Source organism: Bos indicus, chromosome 6, assembly GCF_029378745.1.
Source record: "Bos indicus isolate NIAB-ARS_2022 breed Sahiwal x Tharparkar chromosome 6, NIAB-ARS_B.indTharparkar_mat_pri_1.0, whole genome shotgun sequence".
NCBI classification, from domain to species: domain Eukaryota; kingdom Metazoa; phylum Chordata; class Mammalia; order Artiodactyla; family Bovidae; genus Bos; species Bos indicus.
In genome coordinates this window covers 104,020,188-104,041,800 of record NC_091765.1, presented here as the reverse complement: position 1 = coordinate 104,041,800, position 21,613 = coordinate 104,020,188, and the positions used below count along the sequence as shown (strand labels likewise).

General features: G+C 46.5%; 1 protein-coding gene across 2 annotated transcripts in view; it reads right to left on the bottom strand.

Moving 5' to 3' along the window:
• The window catches only part of CRMP1 (collapsin response mediator protein 1), a 66,240-nt gene that overhangs the window by 21,658 nt on the left and 22,969 nt on the right, over positions 1-21,613 (bottom strand). For both annotated transcript variants that reach the window (XM_070791786.1, XM_019963079.2), the window contains exons 2-6: positions 20,380-20,468; positions 14,690-14,874; positions 13,311-13,475; positions 6,526-6,587; positions 4,519-4,599 (exon numbers count right to left, since the gene is read on the bottom strand). In XM_070791786.1, the coding sequence (XP_070647887.1) occupies positions 4,519-4,599; positions 6,526-6,587; positions 13,311-13,475; positions 14,690-14,874; positions 20,380-20,468 (582 nt within the window). The remainder of the gene's footprint in view (positions 1-4,518; positions 4,600-6,525; positions 6,588-13,310; positions 13,476-14,689; positions 14,875-20,379; positions 20,469-21,613) is intronic.

Genomic DNA, 21,613 nt, shown 5'->3' with positions numbered 1-21,613 from the left:
CTTTGCATCAGGTGCCCAAAGTATTGGAGTTTCAGCTTCAGCATCAGTCCTTGCAATGAACATCCAGGACTGATCTCCTTTAGGATGGACTGGTTGGACTGGTTGGATCTCCTTACAATCCAAGGGACTCTCAAGAGTCTTCTCCAACACCACAGTTCAAAAGCATCAATTCTTCTGCACTCAGTGTTCTTTATAGTCCAACTCTCACATCTATACATGACCACTGGAAAACCCATAGCCGAAAGTGATTTAGTTATACACAAAAGGAAAAAACTGAATGAACTTTTGGGCCAACCCAATATATTCCTTTTCAGATTCTTCCTCCTTATAGGTTACTATAAAATACTGAGTAGAGTTCCCTGTACTATACAGTAAGTAGGTCCTTGTAGGTTATCTGTTCCCTATATAATAGAATGTATATGTTAACCACAAACTCCTAATTTATCCCTCCCCCTCAACCTTCCCCTTTGGTAACCATACATTTCTTTTCTAATGTCTCTGCATCTGTTTCTGTTTTGTAAATAAGTTTATTTGCATCATTTTTAAATTTTAGATTCCACATATAAGCCGTTATCATATGATATTTGTCTTTGGCTTACTTCATTATTTCATTTAGTATAATCTCTAGGTCCACCCATGCTTGCTGCAAATAGCATTATTTCATTCATCTTCTCTAGTTCACACTGGAAATAACAGCGCCTGCACCTGGAGTTGCTATCATGCATCACCAAGGTGGCAGATGAGAAATGTCTGGGTGATGTATATACAATCTGCAGTGTATATATATGTGTGTGTGCATATAGTGTCTAGTGAGAGCTCTTGAGTCATCACCCAGTTCTCATTCCCTCTACTATAGCTTCATCTTTCTGGCACCTATCTTCTAACAAGAAAGCTCTACCTCAAGTTTATAAATGGAATGGTTCCCTGAGCTAATGGCCTAGATGCAAATCCATTGGCTCCAAGGCTTCAAGATGCCCCCTCCTTAGGAATACTTCAGTATCTAACAGTGATCTCTTCACATCGCCCAGATGTCAGCTGTGCTGCTGCTATTTTTAACTTCTCCAGTTTCTGTATCATCATTCTGGAACACGTTCCTATGAGAAGCCCCAGACCCTATCAACAATAAAAAAAAATCATAATTTTCAACTCTGCATTTATGGTTATTAAGCTTGAGTTTATTATAAGAACATAAATGGAAATGTTTTCAAGATCCAACAGCTGGGGTGGATTTAAGTACAGAACGGGATAATGTCAGCTATTGAAGATGATGTTTACAAGGCATTTTTTAAACTGTTTACAAAAAGATTTACGATACGGAGACATCCCTGTGAAAGACTGTTTAAACATCAGTTACTATTTCTGTTGGAAGGAAGGAAAGAGGAGAAAAAGGGAGGGAAGACAAAAGATGAAATAAGGGGGCGTGGTGGGAACGGATCACAAAAGGCTAGAGAAGGGTTTCTAGTTAACTATCATGGCTGAATACTCCCATTATTGTCACTCCATCATGAAACTCCACTAGAGTGATAGAAATGGTACCCAAGAACCGAAAGAATGCGGAGATGTCAAAAATGTTTTGGAACTGGGGAAGCAGGTGTACAAAAGGTAACATATTTACTGGAGCTGAGAAAACTCAATCTTAAATCAGTAGCAAGAGATTTCCCTGGTGGTCTAGTGGTTAAGACTCTGTACTTGCAATGCACAAGGACCAGGTTTGATCCCTGGCTGGGCTTTCTGCATAGCTGTTGGTAAAGCATCTACCTGCAATGCGGGAGACCTGGGTTCAATTCCTGGGTCGGGAAGCTCCCCTGGAGAAGGAAATGGCAACCCACTCCAGTATTCTTGCCTGGAGAATCCCATGGAGAGAGGAGCCTGGCAGGCTACAGTTCATGGGATCTCAAGACTTACCACTATCTTTCTTTTCTTTCTGGAGAACTTCAATTCTAGATGTTGCATGGTGAGGCCAACACACACACACACACACACACACACACACACACACAATGGCAGCAAAGAAAGCAAAAAAGCCCCATTTAGGAACTGGGGCTCCAGAGGCTCCCCTGGTGGCTCAGAGGTTAAAAAAAAAAAATCTGCCTGGCAATGCAGAGACACGGGTTTGATGCGGGTTTGGGAAGATCCCACAGGCCATGGAGCAACTAAGACTGTGTACCACAACTCCTGAGCCTGCGCTCAGAGCCCAGGAGCCACAATTACTGAGCCCATGTGCTGCAACTACTGAAGCCTGTGCTCCGCAACGAGCTAAACCACCGCAGTGAGAAGCCTGCAAGTCACAGCTAGAAAGTAGCCCCCACTCGCCACAACTAGAGGAAGTCCATGCACAGCAACATGGATCCAGCACAGCCAAAAATAAATAAATAATTTTTTAAAGTACTGAGGTTCCAAACTCAACGTCTCGCACACGTTTGATGAGACGACAGGTTGGCGCACCCTGGAAAAGTGGGTAACAGTAACTACAAAAGCCAAATATATGTACCCAACCACCCAGGAGCGCTACTCCCAGGTATTTACCAACAGAAATGCGAACACATGTTTAACAACAGACTAAACAAGAATGTTCAAGAAAACTTTACATACAAGAGTCCCAAATTTAAAACGATCCAAATATCTATCAGGGGCTTCCCTGGTGGCTCAGGCAGTAAAGAATCTGCCTGCAATGCGGGAGACCCAGGTTCCATCCATGGGTTGGGAAGATCCCCTGGAGAAGGGAAAAGCAACCCAACTCCAGTATTCTGGCCTGGAGCATTCCATGGACATAGAAGTCCAGCGGGATATAGTCCATGGAGTCCCAAAGAGTCAGACACACTGAACAAACATAAATAGAAAAATAAATAAATAAATAAACTATCAACTGGAGAACAAATCGTGATCTATTCCTGCTGTGTAATTCTACACCATGATGAAAAAGAAAACACTGTGCTTCAGGAAGCCATAGGGATGAATCTCGCAGACCTAGGATTGAGCGAGGTCAAATGAGGTCTCTTTCTCCCTCACTTGGAAGGAAGCCGCCACCATGATGTAGCTGCCCATGTGTCAGGGAGCCAAGGGGGCCTCTGTCTAACACCCAGCAAAGAATAGAGGCCATCGGTCTGATAGCTTGTGAGGAACTAAATCTTAGCAACAACCCTCTGAGCAATGCTGGAAAGGAATTCTGTCCCACACCAGCCATGAGACAACTGCAGCCAGACCCAACAGCTTCACGGCAGCCTGTGAAAGATCCCAAAGTCAAAGACCCAGGAAGACCACACCTGGACTCTCAACCCACATGACCATGACACAGAAGAAGTTTATTCTTTGGGAATGCTAAATCTGGGACAGGGGGTGGGGGGGGGATTGTTATGCAGCCACAAGAACTGAAACAAGTTTTGGTGTACAGAAGTAGAGTTTTACCATGAAAGTGAAAGTCGCTCAGTTGTGTCTGACTCATAGTGAACCCACAGGAGATGTGGGTTCGATCACTGGGTCAGAAAGATCCCCTGGAGGAAGAAATGGCAATCCACTCCAGTATTCTTGCCTGAAAAATCCCATGGACAGAGGAGCCTGGCAGGCTACAGTCCAATGGTTCCCTGAGAGTCGTGAGTGACTAAGCACACACATACACTACTTAGCGTGGCATTAATTACTTTCACTGGGTGCATCCAAATCTTCTATCTTGATTTGTGGCATCATGATTAACCCAGCCCTTCCCCCGCAGGAGATGACATGACTCTTCTTGATTTCCTCCTCTTCCTCCCCATCCAATCTATCATGAGTCTTGCAGAGTGCTCCTCCTCCACCGTACTCTTGCCCCTTCCACCCGCCTCTGTATCCTCTCTTCATTTCCTATGAGCAAATCCTAACCAGTCAACCTGACTTTATTCCATCCCCATCAAATTCTCCACCCTATGGCCAGAATGATCCAAATGAGTTCAAGTCTCGCTCTATCCAAAAATTTGCACGACCCCATCTGCTACATGTCCAACACTGAGCTTTGCATTCACAATATCACTGACCCTCAGATAAAGAACAGGAGCTTTCCTGGGGTAGAGCTCCCTGCCCCATGTCAGAGGGCCAGGAGACAGAGGAGGCTGGGCTAGAACTCTGCTCCTAGCCTGCGCTCTGTCCACTATCCCCGCTCCCAAAGCTCCCAAATCATTGGAGGACGGGCAACTCCAGTTTCCACGTCTGTTGCCTCTGGGGTCCCCTAGGTGTGCCAAATGCATTTTCTTTCGGATCTTCATTTATTGCACATGCAAACTCTCCATGGTTCACAGGGCAGTCATGTTACCCCTATTATACAGGTGAGAAAACTTCAATCCAAGAGGTACTATGGCCTGCCAAAGGCCACAATGCAGACAGTGCATGAGTGACTCACACCCAGGTCTGACATGCCATCCAGTTCTTGGCTTGACCCTTCACTGCCTAGTGACCTGGCTGATTAGTGCTTCCATCCCCTCTTCTCATAGCCTTTACAACAAGGAGAAGGAGACTGAGATAGAAAGGCTGGGAATTCAGACCACTCACCTGAGCTATCAAATCGCCATTTTCTGCGTGGACCAGGATCACAGCTCCCAGCCCCTTAAGGAAGGTGAAGGCTTCATAGAGCTAAGGAGAGATAAACGGGGGTTGGGGTCAGATAAAAATATCACAGCATGAGCATTTGCAAAGACTGGCCTTATTGCTCACACATACAGTCATCCACCTGCCGGGATGCTCCATCGACATCAATGGAACACGCTGTCCAACAAGTGAGCACGGGAAAAGATCTTCCCTTAGCCCTACACCCTCCAGATCCAAAAGCAGGAAATTAAGGTGGGTGGGGGGGTGGCAGTGGTGGGCATAACTGATAAAAGTCCCACCAAGGCATGATTATGCCCACAAGTACACCCACGTGGGCCTTTCACTTTCTTTGTGGCTTTGCTTCTTTAAAGTATGTAGTTGTTGATGGGCACAAGTGCAGCTGAGAAGTTTACTGAAATTGTATAATTAAACCCACTGAGCCTGTATTGCAACCACCAACAACCACAGGAAATGTGTACATCTTTACAAAAATTCCAACCCATGTCATCTTACAAATCACAGTGAAATAGGGGGGACCAAGTCCTTTAATAACTCTAATGCCCAGATCACATATATCCTGCCAAGCATCACCTGATTTAGCCAATCCAGGTCCTGCCCACACTGCCCACCACCCTCTTCCAACCCACAAAGGATTTGTAGTCAGACAGTTGTATCTGGTGAGGACAAAGCCACATGTTCCCTCCCTTTGCCAATCTCAACTTTGTCCTCTTTGCATATAAGACCTCCTTCACCCAGGATGTGTGCTTTTAGGGGTAGACAACAGGTGGTGGAGGCATATGGAGTTATCGAGCACTTTTGAGGACCCATACCCTGAATCTGCTCAGCTCCATTTCTAACCAGGGCTTCAGTGAAACAGACATTCGAATGAAACAGATGAAAATGTCAACTATGCTAGAGAAACACACACTACTTTTTCCATGAAACTGAATGAACTTTTAGCCTTTAGGATGCCTTTGATGGTTGCATCAAAGGTTTCCAGGACATCCAGGGCTAAGTTATATCCTGTAACTCCAAGTGTCTATTTTGAAAGGGAACACATGGACGCTTCCTCCATTGCACATGAAACCCCATGGTGATCATGACAATCTGCTTATTAATACCCGAATGGCGCTTGCTGTGTGCCAGGCGCTGCCTAGAGCTTTACTTGTACGGAATCATTTAATCCTCGACAACCTCTCTTAGTGGTAAGTGCCATTAAGAGCCTAAAGCACAGAGAGGTTAGGAAATCTAGCCCCAGGCTACACAGCAAAGTTGGGGCTTCCTGTCAAGCAGTCTGGCTCCAGCATTCATTTCCTTTGCCACCACACTGCCCCACCTTTTTAACAAGCAGAAGGCAGAGCGATAATAACAAAATCAAACCAGGGGTCCTAGTAGTGAAAGAAGGCCCAGGGCCCAATAAATTGTAACCCGCTACATCTGTACTCCTCAGAACACTATCTTCCTTGACTCAACTCATCCACATAACAATTGTTTGAGGTTGACAGGGCCAGCGGTGATCATGCTGTATAGATGAGAAAACTGAGAAAGGACATGACTCGCACGTGGCTGGAGGAACAGCCAGGGCTCTGCTTCAAGTCAGAGACCTAAGGAAATGGTCCCCAAACTCGCTTGAGCCCCAGAATCAGCTGCAGAGCTTTCGGGACATACAGATTCCTGAAGTCTAGCCCTGAGCATCTCTGATGGAATCTAAGAGTCTGTGTTTTTAGTGAGGTCTTTACATGAGGCCAAGGATGAGCTGAGTTTGGGAATCACCATGCAGGGGGTCCCCACTCTATGCCACTCTAGCCGGAAAGGAATACAGGGTGATGACTGACAGCTCAGTGTCAGAACCAGGACTTGAACCCAGGGCCCTCCCTGGCCTGCTCTGACATCTCCCCTGCCCTGCGCTGCCTTCCTGACAAGGCAGGTCTATTCCTGCCCCGGGGAGGTGGAGGGTGTATGAGGACCTACCTGGCTATCAGACATTTGGTAGAGATCCTTGTAAGCCATGTAGACCTGGAAGGAATTGACTCCTGTTTCAAGATAAAAAGAGAGCAAAAAATGCATTTAAGAAAAAAAAGAACACGTCTTGCCGGTAAATCAATAAGCACAGCACAGAGTGGTAACAACCAAGATGGAAGGGTGCCATCAGAATTCACAGCAGGGGCATCTAAGCTAGCCTGGGGGTGGGGATAAGGGTCAAAGGGGGCCTCCAGGGAAGGCCACGTGTCAGCTGAGTCTGAAAGAGCAGGAAGAGGAAGGGGAAGAGGAAGAAGGGGACGGGGAGGATGAGGGGGAGGGGAGGGGGAAAGGGAGGGAAGAGGGAAAGGGAGGGGAGCTACCTGGGCTGAGAGGGAGGGGCGTGCACGGCACAGACAGAAGGAAGGATAAAAGGACATTAGATGTGCAGGTGCTACAAAGTGTCCTGTGTCAGAAGCAAAAAGATCATGTGCTTTTAAGAAAATTCCCTTAGGCTTTTTCATTCTGGTAAAATACACAAAACAAAATTCAGTATCGTAACCATTTTAAAGTGTACATTTCAGTGGCGTTTAGCGCATTCACGATGTTGTACAGCCATCACTATTGTCTAGTAAAACACGTGCTTTTAAAGCAAGGGAATGACACGATCGGACTTTTTTGTCCCAGAAGGACTCTTCTGGAAGGATGGGTGTGCAGAACAGCAGAGAGACATGGAAGCGAGTTGGAAGATGCTGAAGGCCAAAGGGACAGGTGAGGTGAGGCTCTGAACCAGGGTAGGAGCTGTGGGGATGGAGAGGGAGTGAGAATGTGAAAAGCTGAAATGACAGGATTTACTGTGCAGTCAGAGGTGGGGGAGCAGGGCATGTGGGGAGAGGACTGCTCCTAGTGCCATCAAGGGGCCCGAGAACAAGGGACCATTATTTCACCTTCCACACCCACAGCATGTACTGAAAAGAGCCAACTCACTGGAAAAGACCCTGATGCTGGGAAAGACTGAGGGCAGGAGAAGTGGGTGAGAGAGGATGAGATGGCTGGATGACTTCACTGACTCAATGGACATGAGTTTGAGCAAGCCCCGGGAGATAGTGAAGGACAGGGAAGCCTGGTATGCTGGAGTTCGTGGGATGGCAGAGGGTTGGACACAACTTAGCAACCGAACAACAATGAACAGGTAAAACCACAGTGAAAGGTAAATTCATAGCCTTAGATGCTTTGTTATTTTTGGAAAGAGAGGAGAAACATATCGATTGAGTAAACTTCTACGATCAGTTCAGTTCAGTCACTCAGTCTGGAAATTCACCAGAAATTAGAAGTAAACAATACAAATATAAAAGCAGAAATAATGAATTGGCAGAATTGATAAATATGCCTTAGAACTGGTTCTGGTGAGTGGGTGGATGGGGGTAAAGCTGTCTCAGATTCGCTTTTGTCCAAATCATGATAGAGTTGACTCATTTTAAATGGAAAATTTCTATAAGTTAAGTCTTAAAAATTCAAAATAAAAAGCAAACAACCAACATGGTGAACATATCTGCAACAAACTAAACAAAAGTTTCTTTTTTCAAAACCTCTTATTTGAAGAATATCGCCAGGAGTTGCTTCTGGGCAGAGGAGGGAGTTGTGACTACAGTAGGGGCCCATGAGAAGTTCATCACGGAGGTCTTTGTTTGGGGCAAAGTTCTATTTCTCACCTGGAAAGGGGAATCTTGTAATTCATAAAGTCACATTTTTTCTTCTGTGGTTTTCTGCATGCTTCATTTTACAGTTTAAAAAGATTAAAATAAAAGCAATAAAGCAAAAAAAGGCACTCAGAATTTTTAGACAACTTTTTTTAGTTGGCTAACAAATAAAGATAAACACTATTTGGTCTTATGTGTAATCAAAGTAATTCAGATGGAAACCTCAGTACTGTACACTTTAGAATATGCTGCTCAACGCTAGTGAATAAGCATCAAAATGATGCTCTTTCCTAACAAGTGACAGGAAGATTGGCACAACCAACTTGCACCTGCTTGGAAAACCAATCCGTATCAAGAGTTGTGCTTCAGTATCTTTGGCCCGGTAATTCTACTACTAGCGGTAAAACTTTGGGAAATACAGTCAGCCCTGTTACTCAACAACCTCCCAAATTCATAATCTCCATCATCACAGTCCTCCTCCAAGGAGGCTGCAAGGAGCACCAAGGCTAAAGGATGACACTGAACACCTACTGAGCCATCAATCCATCCATAACACCCTCCAGTTCTCAGAACTGTCTTACATTTTTTAGCAAATACCCTCCCCGTATCCAACCAGTAACCTTGGAAGCAGCCATGTTCATGCCACATGGCCACAGATCACAGATGGCCGGTCCAGGGCTGGGCATCTAACAGATGCTGAGCTGAGCCAGGAGGAGGGACTGAGTCCAAGTGACAACAAAGGACATCTGACTGGTCTTTGGAACAGATGTCCACCCAGACAAAGTGTGGGCTGTTGTATTCCACTGCAGGGACTACGGAAATAGAGAATGCAGGTCAAGGGTAGGAGGAGGGCAGGGCTGGCTCAGAGAGAAAGGCAGGGATGAGCACAGGAAGACTTCCTGGCATGGCACGGATGTATTCATGGATCCCTGAATACACGTCTCTATCACTAAAGGAAAGCTGCTTTGTTTAGCTTAAGCCAAGCTCTGGAGTGAGTCTCTTGCTTGTAATCAAACATAGGGAAGCTGACATTTATATCAGTAAAGAAAAACTGGATTCATAAACAATAAATAGGTTTATTGGCTGCAAGACAGATTTTTACATGACAATGTGCATTAAGAATATTCAAGAAGAGAATAAATGGGGAGCATTTCTGAAACTTATGAGAGCCCAGAAGCCCTTTCTCAGGGAATATTCATTGTCTGACTCATCAAATATTCACTGAGTATGGACTATGGGCCAGTACCATTCTAGAAGCTAGAGATACAGCTATGAAGGAGGCAGGAAGGATTCCTATCTATATTCTAGTGGAAATAAGCTGTGAACAAACAAATAAATGAGATAATTTCATGTAAAAGCAGGAGGCAGGAAGAAGTTAAACAGGCTGGTAAATAGTTTAAAGATTCACAAAACTTTTACAACAACCTTTCTCAAGAGGTAGAATCTATTTTCTCATTTCTTGAATGTGGGCTGTCTTGAGACTGACTCTGAACCGCAGAATGAAGCAGAAGTGTGAGTGGACACATTCCAAGCCTGGACTCAGAGGGCTTGCAGCTCCATCAGCCTCACGGAGACAGCACGGGAAGAAGCCTGTGAGAGCTGCTGGGGAAGGGAGGGTGCAGAGAGCCATCCCAGGCAGCCCCCACCTCCCAGCTGGGGCCTCCAGCATAAGTAAGCCACATGTGGGCAGCAGAACCACCCAGCTGAGCCCAGACCAAAGTGCCTTTCCACAGAGTTGTGCACAAATAATAAACGTTGCTTTTTATTTGTTGTAGTAAAATACACCTCACCTAAAATTTACCACCTGCACCATTTTAAGTGGTTTACGTACATGCACACTTCTGTGCTTCTATTTCAAAACCTTTCATTTTGGCAAAACTGAAACTCTATCCCCATTAAACACTTCTGCTTCACTGACTATGCTAAAGCCTTTGACTGTGTGGATCACAACAAACTGTGAAAAATTCCTAAAGAGATGGGAATATCACACCACCTTACTTGCCTTCGGAGAAATCTGTATGCAGGTCAAGAAGCAACAGTTAGATGGAACAACAGACTTGTTCCAAATTGGGAAAGGAGTATGACAAGGCTGTAGAGTGTCACCCTGCTTATCTAACTTATATGCAGAGTACATTATGTGAAATGCCAGGCTGGATGAAGCACAAGTTGGAATCAAGGTTGCTGGGAGAAGTATCAATAACCTCAGATATGCAGATGACACCACCCTTATGACAGAAATCAAAGAAGAATTAAAGAGCCTCTTGATGAAGGTGAAAGAAGAGAGTGAAAAAGCTGGCTTAAAACTCAACATTCAAAAAACTAAGATGATGGCATGCAGTCCCATCACTTCATGGCAAATAGATAGGGAAACAATGGAAACAGTGACAGGCTTTACTTTCTTGGGCTTCAAGATCAATACGGATGGTGACTGCAGCCATGAGATTAAAAGACTTCCTGGAAGAAAAGCCATGACAAACCTCGACAACATATTAAAAAGCAGAGACACTGCTTTGCCAACAAAGGTCCATCTAGTCAAAGCTATGGTTCTTCCAGTAGTCATGTATGGATGTGAGAGTTGGAACGTAAAAAAGGCTGAGCACCAAAGAATTGATTTGTTTTGAATTGTGGTGTTAGAGAAGACTCTTGAGAGTCCCCTGGACAGCAAGGAGATCAACCAGTCAATCCTAAAAGAAATCAACCCTGAATATTCTTTGGAAGGACTGATGCTGAAGCTGAAGCTCCAATACTTTGGTCACCTGATGTGAAGAGTCGACTCATTGGAAAAGCCCCTGATGCTAGAAAAGACAGAAAGCAGGAGAAGGGGATGATAGAGGGTGAGATGGTTGGATGGCATAACCGACTCAATGGACATGAGTTTGAGCAAACGCCAGGAGATGGTGAAGGACAGGGAAGCCTGGCATGCTGCAGTCCATAGTGCAGCAAAGAGCCAGACATGACTGAGTGACTGAACAACAACAAATTAGACACTGACTCCACGTTCCCCTTCCCCCCAGGCCCTGGCAACCACCTGTGTATACTCTCTATGAGCTGGATGACAACAGGCCCCTCACACGAGCACAGTCATACAGCACTGGCCTTCTTGTGACTGGCTTATCATGTCCTCAAGGCTCACCCATGTCATAACAGGTGTCAGAATTCCCTTTCTTTTCAAGGCTGAATGACACTCCATTTTACGGATAGACAACATTCTGTTTATCTGATGGACATTTAAGTGGCTTCCTTTTTTGAATGGAGAATTAACACCAAGCTCAGACCAGGGGTCTCACCCTGGTACCAGAGCTCTGGTGCTGAGATCACTAGGTGAGCCTCAGAGAGGTCAGCTTGGTGACATGCACAGTATCCGATAGCCAAGAAGTATGAGGGCAGGATTCAGATCCAGGCAGCCCAACTTCTGGGATCTTTTTACATCCTGGACTGTGATTCTGTATAAAAAAAGAGTGACTCACAGCAACTTCAATGAAGGGATAAAACTATCTGGATATAGAAGTTCAGACTTATAAGACCCAAACTGGTAAACAGGCAAGGAACACCATCAGATATTCACATAAAGGAAAAGCGTGCACAAAATGTTTAACGTAATTAGCAGTTGAAGCATTGTAATGTTCAACAGCAGACTGACTTTTATTCATCAAATTAGCAAGGATTTCATAGAAGCAACAAGACCCAATGGTGCAAACATGCAGGGAGTGATGGACATAGCGCAGTGGGCACACAAGTGGGTGCATTTTTGTGGAAAGCAATTTGGAAATAAGTGTTAGACTTTTGAAAAAAGTTAAAACTTTGACCCTGTAATGCCATTTCTGAAAATCTAAGGAAATAATTAGAGATGCAAACAAATGTTTATACACAAAGATGTTCACCAAACACAATTTACAGTAAAGCAAACGGAAAGCCTAAGTGCCCAATAAAAAGGAAATAGCTGAGCAAATGAGCCATTACATTGTATGTTACGAGCCATAAAAAGTTATTAATGAAGAGTAATGATTATTCATAAAATGTTAAGTGAAAAAAGAAGAATTCCAAGTAACTGCTACTGTATAACTATATAAGGAGAAAACTGTCTAAATAGGGAATGGAAAGCAATAATCTTTAACATTGATAGTAAGTGGTGATTTGGGGGTAGGACCAGAGGGGGATCTTTTTTTTTCCTTCTCTTGATTTTCTTTATTCATATTGTGGTGATGATACTTTTATAAGAAAACACAGCACATATATTTTAAAAATTGAAAGTACCCCCCTTTCTCTCCTTGAAGCATCTCATTTATTTGAGGCTGTCTCTTCAGAGAGCCTCAAAATTGCCCCCTTTCTGGAGGGACCACTCATATCTTCTTCACTCTGTTCTCTTCTCTGCTTCTGTGGGTCTTCAGTTCAGTTTATCTTCATTTGGTGTAACACACACTGTAAGGTACCCACACTGTGAAGGGACAGCCTGTGTGAGCCCACACAGAGGAGGGCCAGGATGGACATAGAGATGCACAGACATGATCCCCTCTGATCATAAGCTCAGAGTTTAACAGAAGAGCCAGACAGACAACAAGGGTCTTCAATCCAAAAAACAAAGCAAAAGCAATGGAAAAGGTGTGCCAAACAGGCCCCAGTAACCTGCTATGGATATTCAAAGGATAAAGCAATTCTGATCAGGGAAATCAGAGGAGGTGATAGTTGAGCTGGGTACCAGAGAGAAGAATGGGCATCCCTGGATGCAGGTGTAGGGATACCAAGAACAAAGACCCAGCAGTGTAGCAGGTTTCAGGGGGTGGCATTCAGGATAATAAACACCCAGATGAGTGTAGTGGGGAGAGAGAAAAGTGAGGCTAGGTCAGTGGGGGCCTTGTGTGCAAGGCTCAGGAAATCAGGCTTTTTTCTATGAACAGAGGGATTCTCCAAAGGATCTGAAGGAGAAGAAGACAGACTCTTTAAGGAGGGTCCAATATTTCCACTGTTCATGTGGCAGGGCAGAGCTCACAGTTGGGCTCAGAACAGATGCAGTTAAAGAGATTCTTAACTCCACAAACCAGATCCATCGAAGATACAATGATTCCAGAACTGTGCCCCGCTTCTGGGGCTGTAACTGACCTTTGTCCTGCACCAGGACCTCGAGCTCCTCCCGAACGCCATCGTACCAGCTGGTGATGTCCACATGGAGGGAGTAGTCGCAGCAGGATTTGGTGTCTGCTGCTTCATGCCATTTCTCAAAGGAGGTCAGCAGGCTGGACCCAGGTTCAGGAACAACATGGTCAACTAGGACAGAAAAATATGTGTCACATCCCAAGATGCTCAGGACCCAAGTTGTTCCAATGGTAGCCTCTTCCCTGCCATCACCTCCAAACAGCATAACTACTGTGACCATCCCTTATCCCCCCATCACCATGATCATCACCACCACTTACACCATCCAGACCAACATCCTCAGCATCACCATCCCCTTCATCACTCTCACCATCGTCAACATCAATATTGTTATTGTCATCACCATCATTATCAAAATCATCAGCAGTGAAACGGTCACCACCATCTCAGCCTTCATTGCCACCACCACTGTTACTGTAGTCTCATCTTCCTCCTCCTCATCACCATCATTATCATGACTGCTTATTGAATGCTTACGATGTGTCACATACTGCCACAAAGGCTTTACCTAAATTATCTAATAAAATCCTCACAACTACCCTGTGAAGTGAGTATAAATACCCCCACTTGGCAGATGAGGAAACTGAGGCTTAAAGAAGGTGAAAAACGTCCAAGGTCACACAACTAGTAAGGAGTACAGAGAAGATTCCCAGAGTCCGGTCAGCGATAAAGACTGGACCGTCTCCTGTGACTCCATGTTACCTTCTTGGGCATAGAATGCAAAGGTGAAAAGGACTTAAAAGAATATGAACTTCACCATCCCTTTTTCAAATAAAGTCGTAGGTGTAAAGCATATCAATGGGGAGACATCTGTCTTTCAAACCACACTGGGCTTTGCACATCCCTCTGTTCCCGCCCTGTTTCTAACATCCACCCTTCGCAGCCATAAAGAGCAGTATCTGCTACCCAACCCCTCTCACTCCTCCACACACATAGAGCATCAAATTAGCCTTTGCTAATTTGACTTTCCAGTCCTTACTCTACTTGACCTCTCAGGACATGGCAAATCACTCTCTCCTCCTTTAAACTTACTCCTCCATGGTTTCCATGGCAACGTGATTTTCAAAGTTTGGAAACATTATGCTATGCATCATTATCCCAGCAGCAATACTGACACAACCACTTTCCAGCTGTGAAAATTTCAGCAGCTTCTCTCTCTGAGCCTCTGCTTTCCCAATGGTCATAACAACACCTGCCTCACTGGTTCTAAAACTTTAGCCTTCTGCACACCGGGTACCCAGAGCAAAGAGCCTGATGTTGCTCACAATGCTGGGGATTTGAAACAGAAGTAGCAGCCTATGGCCTAAAGCAGGGGTACGACTCACTGATCATTGTGGTCCCGCCCGCCAGCGCTGCTTTGGTCCCTTGGAAGAAGTCATCAGCAGCCGTCATCCCCTGGGAGGGCTTCTGCAGGTAGGTGTTGACATCAATACCTCCAGGAATAACCATCCGCCCATTGGCCTCAATGGTCTTCACTCCACCGGGAACAATTAAGTTCTCTCCTATTTGCCTGGAAACAGACAACAAAGACAGATTTTGGTTCTTAGAAAAAATGGCTGCCAACTGTGCAGTTTCTGGGGCAGGTCCCACCCAGGGCACCAGGTGGACAGAGAAAACTCAGGCAGGGTCCCTGCCCTCCAGGGGCTCACAGCCTAATGAGGAGAGACATATAAGCAGATGTTTATTACAACCCAGTTCACACTGGGGGTTGGGGAGCACATCATCAGCCCTGGTGATCTGGGGGGGCTTCCAGGGGGAGGCAGGGGCAGAGCTGAACCCAAGAGCAGTGAGACCAGCATTGGCCTTAAGTGGGAAAGCGTTCTCTGAACAGCTTGTCACTCAAGAATACTTCATAGTTTCTTGGCAACTGCCTTGGGGACAGAGATGAGCAATGGCAGGGAGGCAGAGTGACAAGACCCCTTAGCTCTGCAAGTCCTCAAAGGCAAGGCTATGGAGTGAACTCTGACATTCCCAAATCCGTATGCTGAAGTCCTAACCCCTAGCCCCTCAGAATAAGACTATACTTGCAGAGACGGCCTCTAAAGAGGTCATTAAGTTAAAACGAGGTCACTAGGGTGGGCCCTGACCCAATATAACTGGTATTCTTATGAGCAAAGAAGATTAGGACACAGACATGTACAGGGAAGACCACACGGAAACACGGAGAAGACGGGCATCCCAAGCCTCGGAAGAAACCAACCTACCCACACCCTGATCTCAGACAGTCAGCCTCCAGAACTGGAAGAAACAAGTATCTGACGTTTAAACCTCCCCATGTGTGCACTCTTACGTCAGCCCCGGCAAACTGATACAGACACGCAATCCTCATAGAAAACAGTTGTGAGCACTGGCCTCAGGAAAGCTGCTTAACCATCAGGCATTAGCACCATAAAACCTACCATGAGGGAGTCACACCAAGGGTGGCAGGGCTTTTCTAGATAGACTGACCAGCCCTTCCATTCCCCATGTGCTTGCTGCCTGCAAATGTCCTCGAGAAGTGGGGCAAATTCCAAAAGTTGGGGAAGGAGGAAGAAGAGCCTAAGAATCTCAAAGACTTGCCCCTGCGGCATCTATCGGCTGTGTCTTGTATGTTGGAACCAGAGTCAGGAGATGTATCTAGGGGCCAGTGGAGGGATGGGGTTGGGGGTGGGTGGAGAAAGACCAGGACAGACTCAACAGCCTCCATGGCCAGCGCCCGCCAGAGACCACAAGCAATGGTTATTTAAAACAGAAATCCAGGGGCTTCCCTGGTGACTCAGTGGTAAAGAACCCGCCTGCCAATGCAGGAGTTTGATCCCTGATCCAGGAAGATCCCACATGCCACGGAGCAGCTAAGCCATGAAGCACAGCTACTGGGCCTGTGCCCTCGTGCCCAGGAGCCCAACTACTGAGCCCTCGTGCCGCAAGTACCAAAACCTAGCACCCTAGGGCCCGTGCTCCACAAAAGAAGCCACCGCAGTGAGAAGTCCACACAATGAAACCAAGAGTAGCCCTTGCTCGCCACAACTAGAGAAAAGCCTAGGTAGCAATGAAGACCCAGCACAGTCAAAAGTACATAAATAAATAAAAATTTTTTAAAAAGAAATCCAGTTGTGCTGAACGGTTGGGATTTGGCCCCAACATTAGTTTCTCTAAGTTATCTAAAAACATCAGTAATGAAGATGCAGGAAAATGTTGCTTCGGTGACCACAAACGTCAGGCGCCAGAGTCCACACGCAGGAATAGAAGCAGAAGCTCCTTGATCTTCTGGACTCCTGGGCTTGGGGCACAGAGGTAACCGGGCTGTATGTGGGGGGTCTTCCAAAAGAAGTGGAGCATCACACAGTTTGCCCTGAAAATGGAAACGGTTCTAGTCCAAGCACAGTGCCAAGGCCACGGTGAGCCCCCAGGAAATGTCAGCATTTCTGCCAATTTCACCAGCACAACAACTGCAGCTGCTGCTGCTTCTAGTTGCCAACCCTCTTCCCTCTAGAATTCCCATCATCATGTAGAGAATCCTGCTGGGTCCAATCTCCCCACTGCCCATCTCCAAGATCATGGACGATGCCAGGAGCTGAAGGGAAGGGGGTTCAGGGAAGTCACCCCCAAGCCTTATAACAAGAGCCGTGAGCTGCTATTGTGCACTGACCACGGAAGACTTTTCTAAGCCCTTTATGGAAGGTCTCATTCACGTTCACACTAGCTGTTAAAGACGACAGGGTGATGTTCAGAATGTGTACCACTCACAAAGGAACAGGCACAGCCCAATTAGAACAAACATGCACACAGACACCTCGGCACAGCCTTCCAGTGGGAACCAGTGGAGTCACACCCGAGCCTGAGCCTGGTCTGTGTGACTTGGCTGCCACACCGCAGCGTCAACAAGGCCTACCCTTCAGGGCCATTCTAACCAGGCAGATCATCGCCTTTTTACAAACCCTCTCTCATCTCTTGCCAACAACTTGTGAGGGAGGAAGTGTTCACATTTTACAAAAGAGGAAAATGGAACTCAGAGAGGGGTGGTAACTTGTCCAAGGCCACCCAGCGAGCCAGTGTTGGGTCTGGATTCAAGCTCGGTCTCCCCCAGTCTACTATCATACTCTGCCTGCCAAGGTCAGATGCCTTCCTTCTTCCCTTCCACAGAAGCAGCAGGTTCTCTCCAAACTGGGATTAAACTAAACGGGACACCCAGTGAGCCCCCACGAATTAGGAGGAGGACTCCCTGAATGGTTCTCAGTGACAATGTGGATGGAAGGAAAGAAAAGAAAGGAAGGAACTGGGAGAAGCAGGCACCAGTCCCCAGCCAGCACCACCCTCACCACCATTCAGAAAAAAAGTCCTCAGCCATCAGCATCTGATTCTCCAATGCTCAGCAAATTGGATGGAGCCCTCGATGAATCATAACAAATGCTGCACAAACATAGCTGAATGGCTTTTAGTAAAACTTGGTGAATGGCCGCAAGATGAAAGGATTCTTGGGGTTTAATCAGAATGAAGAGGAATAACAGCCTCCTTGTGCCAGGCAGTTCCTTGGGCTCTCCTCACTTCCACACCTCCTTCTCAGCCAGCAGGGACCTGGGCCCCACGAGACCATCCGAGACTCTGTAAGGTGTTCAAACATGGTCATTTGCTCTGCTTAGTAAGGCAGGAAAGGCACCTCCAGTGCTTAGAAATTTTACAGCAACAGGGTTAAAAGTAAAAGGCATCTCCCAGGAAGAGCTGATGAATCTTGAATTTACAGACACTGCTTATTTCCTGAATACCCTGGGTGACCTCACACAAACACCAAGCACTTAATAACTGCAGCCCAACCTCTGAGCATGGGCTCACATCCTGGACTGCAATCTTCCAACCCCCAACTGCACATGGCGGGTGGGAATAGTGGTTCCGTGTCACTATGTCCTTCACGCTCAGGACCCCAGAGGCCTCACATAAGTGGGGAGCTCAACGCGGAGCGGTTGTGCCTCATCTAAGCTGCAGTGACTCAGAAACCTCACTTTACCATGCATCTCACCACACTCCACCCTACCCCGCCATCCCTTTCTGGTTCCAGGCTATACCGTGGCTGAGACTGAGGTCCTCACCTTCTGATGTCTAGGTTTGTATGTTACATTTGCTTTATCAACATACTGGGGTCCCATCCATCCCTGGCACAGTGCTAGGCCCTATGGGATGGCAGGTAGTAAGACAAGATCTCTCATCAGCGGCAAGGGCATTGGCGGAGGTGGTGAGGGGGAGGTGGGCACATTCAGCACAGAGGAACAGTCTGGGTTCTGGAAGGCTTCCTGGAGGAGGAGCCACACGAGCTGGGCCGGTAGGACAAACAGGAGCTGGGAGGCAGGGGCATGACATGAGGATGGGGGAGGGGCAAGGCATTTCAGATGGAGGATTTATGGATGCAAGTCTCGCAGGGGAGAACTGCTTGGCAAGTTCTGCAAAGGCCATTTTTAGTGCAGAGGGAACTGGGGGACGGGGAGGGAATAAACTGGAAGAGGTGAGGCCTGAGCTGGACCGGAAATGGTCAGATCCATTCAGGATAAATTGCTGGGGGGTCAGGCAGAGGGAGGCCGGGAGGGGCTCAACGCTGCCCTGAGCACCTACTCCTCACAGATGGTCCCTTAACATGCAAGGCAATCCACAGGCTCCTCCTCCTCATCCCTCCTCTTCCTCTGCCCCTTCCTCCCTCTCTTCTTCTCCTCCCCACCATCATCTTCATCGTCAGAGGATACACGCCCAGGACGGACCCACCAATAAACATTCATTCCTATTTGAACTTGACCTTGCTCACACCCCCTCTGCCTTCTTTCCAGGGCCAGCTGCCCACGTTGGATCTGAGACGATCTCCAACTCTGCTCTTCCCAACTCCAGAGGAAGAGCCAAGCAGCAGAGTAAAAGGTGGAAATCACGTAAAAGCCACTGTCTGGTATTAGGGGCTGAACAGTGTCCCCTGAAACCCATATGGAAGCCCTAACCCTCAGTAACTCCGAATGTGACCATGTTTGGAGACAAGGTCTTTAAAGGGGTAATTAGGTTAAAATGAGGCTATTAGGGCGGATCCTAATGCAATAGGGCTGTTGTTCTTTTAAGAAAGAGGAGGACAAACCAGAGGCACACACAGAGGAAAGGCCACGGCAAGGAGTTGGCCATCTGTGGGGGGTGGGTGTGGGGGAGGAAGGCTCCAGAGGGAGGGGACATACCTACACCTATAGCCAATTCACACTGTTGTACAGCAGAAAGCATTACAACATTGTAAAGCAATTACCCTCCAATTAAAAATAAATTAAAAAAAAGAAGATGGCTGTCAGCAAGCTAGGGAGAGAGGCCTCAGGAGAAACCATCCTGTTGGCACTTCAACCCTCAACCCAGGACTTCAGCCTCCAGAACTATGAGAAGAAATTTCTGTTGTGTAGGTCTCCCCATCAGGGGTATTGTGCTCTGGGAGCCCACCCAGACTCACACCTCTGGGATGTCCTACACGGCTGAAGAGGCAGCCAGCCAGGAGAAGGCACAGGAGAACTCCAGAGTCCCAAAGCATGTCTTCCCTAAACCAGACAAGAACCCTGCCTGGAGGCCAACATGCCTCCTTCTCTCCTGGCCCCCTCTACCCAATTCCAGAAACTACAGGCATGTAGGGGGAAAAAGAAGCTATGAATCTAGTCAGGTGTGCTAGGTTGGAATTAGGCTCTTGCCCCTAACTCATTCTGCAACATGGAGCAGCCACTTGCCCCCAGGGGCCCACCACCCGCCAAGAACAGAATGGCTGGTGTGTGTGCCTCACAGCCTCTGTGGGCCTCACGGCCTGTGTGAGCACCATGGCAGGGAGCCTGCGTCATCATGGGGCACTCAGCAAACACCATCCCCTTCTCCACCCATGGTTTGCGCCTCTCCACACGTCTCCATCCGTGGGAGTCACAAGAGCCAGCACAGTTACTCTGGGGCAGAGTAACTTCTGCTTCCAGAAAGCCTTCTACTTCCTCTAAGGGCTGGGCAGCTTAGGGAGATGGGCTTCTTTAAAAGGTGTGTTTGGTCCACCCACTTTATGAGTCCATCTTCCAGGTAGACGTCGGCATAGAAGGACTGGTCATCGTTGATGATGCGTCCGCCCTTGATGAGAAGTCGGTCACTCTGAAAAGCCAAGCAAAGTAGTAAATGTCATTATAGAAAAGCCAAGAAATGCTTTTTTCTAACTTTCAGCATAAAATTTTCAACTCTTCTAAAGTAAAGAAATGGTCTTAAAAAGCCCCCTGCTAGCCTTCATCCAGATTCTTTCAAGACTTCATCCTTCTCCTTTCACCTCTTTCCCCCCTTAAACACTGGCTTTGTATTCACTGAGATATTTTAAAGCAAATCTCAAACATGATATCATTTCACCCATAAATGCTTTACTACATAATCTGTTAGGCAATTAAAAAAAAAAACAAACTAAGATCCATTATCCCAACAAACCCAGTCATCATCAATTCCTTCAGCTCAGTTAATAACCAGACCATGTTCAATTTTACTTGATTATCTCAAAAATGTCCTTTTACACTGGGGTATTGTGAAGAGGAATCCACCCGAAGTCCCCAGAACACATCCAGCCCACAATTCTCTGCAGTCCACTGAAATGTGTACCATCTCCTCCTCTTTTTAAATGTCATTCATTTGTGGAATAAACTGGGTCATTTGTAAATAGAACAAGAATTTCTTCAGGCATTATTATTGAAATTAACAAAACTCAATTTAAAGACATTTTCAAACAAGTGAAATGGCCAAAAAAACAAAGTGACATTCCCCAGGAAAAACACCACCAGTCACTGTTCTGATGTTTTTTCCCCATTTCCCTCTACTTCCATACTTGTGATCCTAGCACACCTAGTCATTCACTCACCCGTTCACCCATCAGATACTAGCCCAGGAGCCTGGAAGAACAGGAGAAGAATGAGCTCTCGTGGAGTTGGTGAGGGACAGACAGAGGTTTAACAAATCTGGGAGTATGTTGGATTCAAAAAAGGAGAATTATAGGGTGCCCATCATGGGCACAAAGCGAAAGGGCTGCTGACCTTATTGGGGAGTCAGATAAGAACAAGCTCAGATCTAGAAAATAATTCTAGATAAGCTGGACCAAAAGGTAAGGAAGAAGGCCAGTAAGGTGAGTGCTAAGCGCCTGGCAGAAAGAACTGACGTGCCAAGGCCCAGAGGCAGCAAAGGATACAGCCAATTCTAGGAGCCGGAAAGAACACACGGTTGTGTCCTTTCTGCATTTTACCATAAGCCTGTCTCAAGTTATT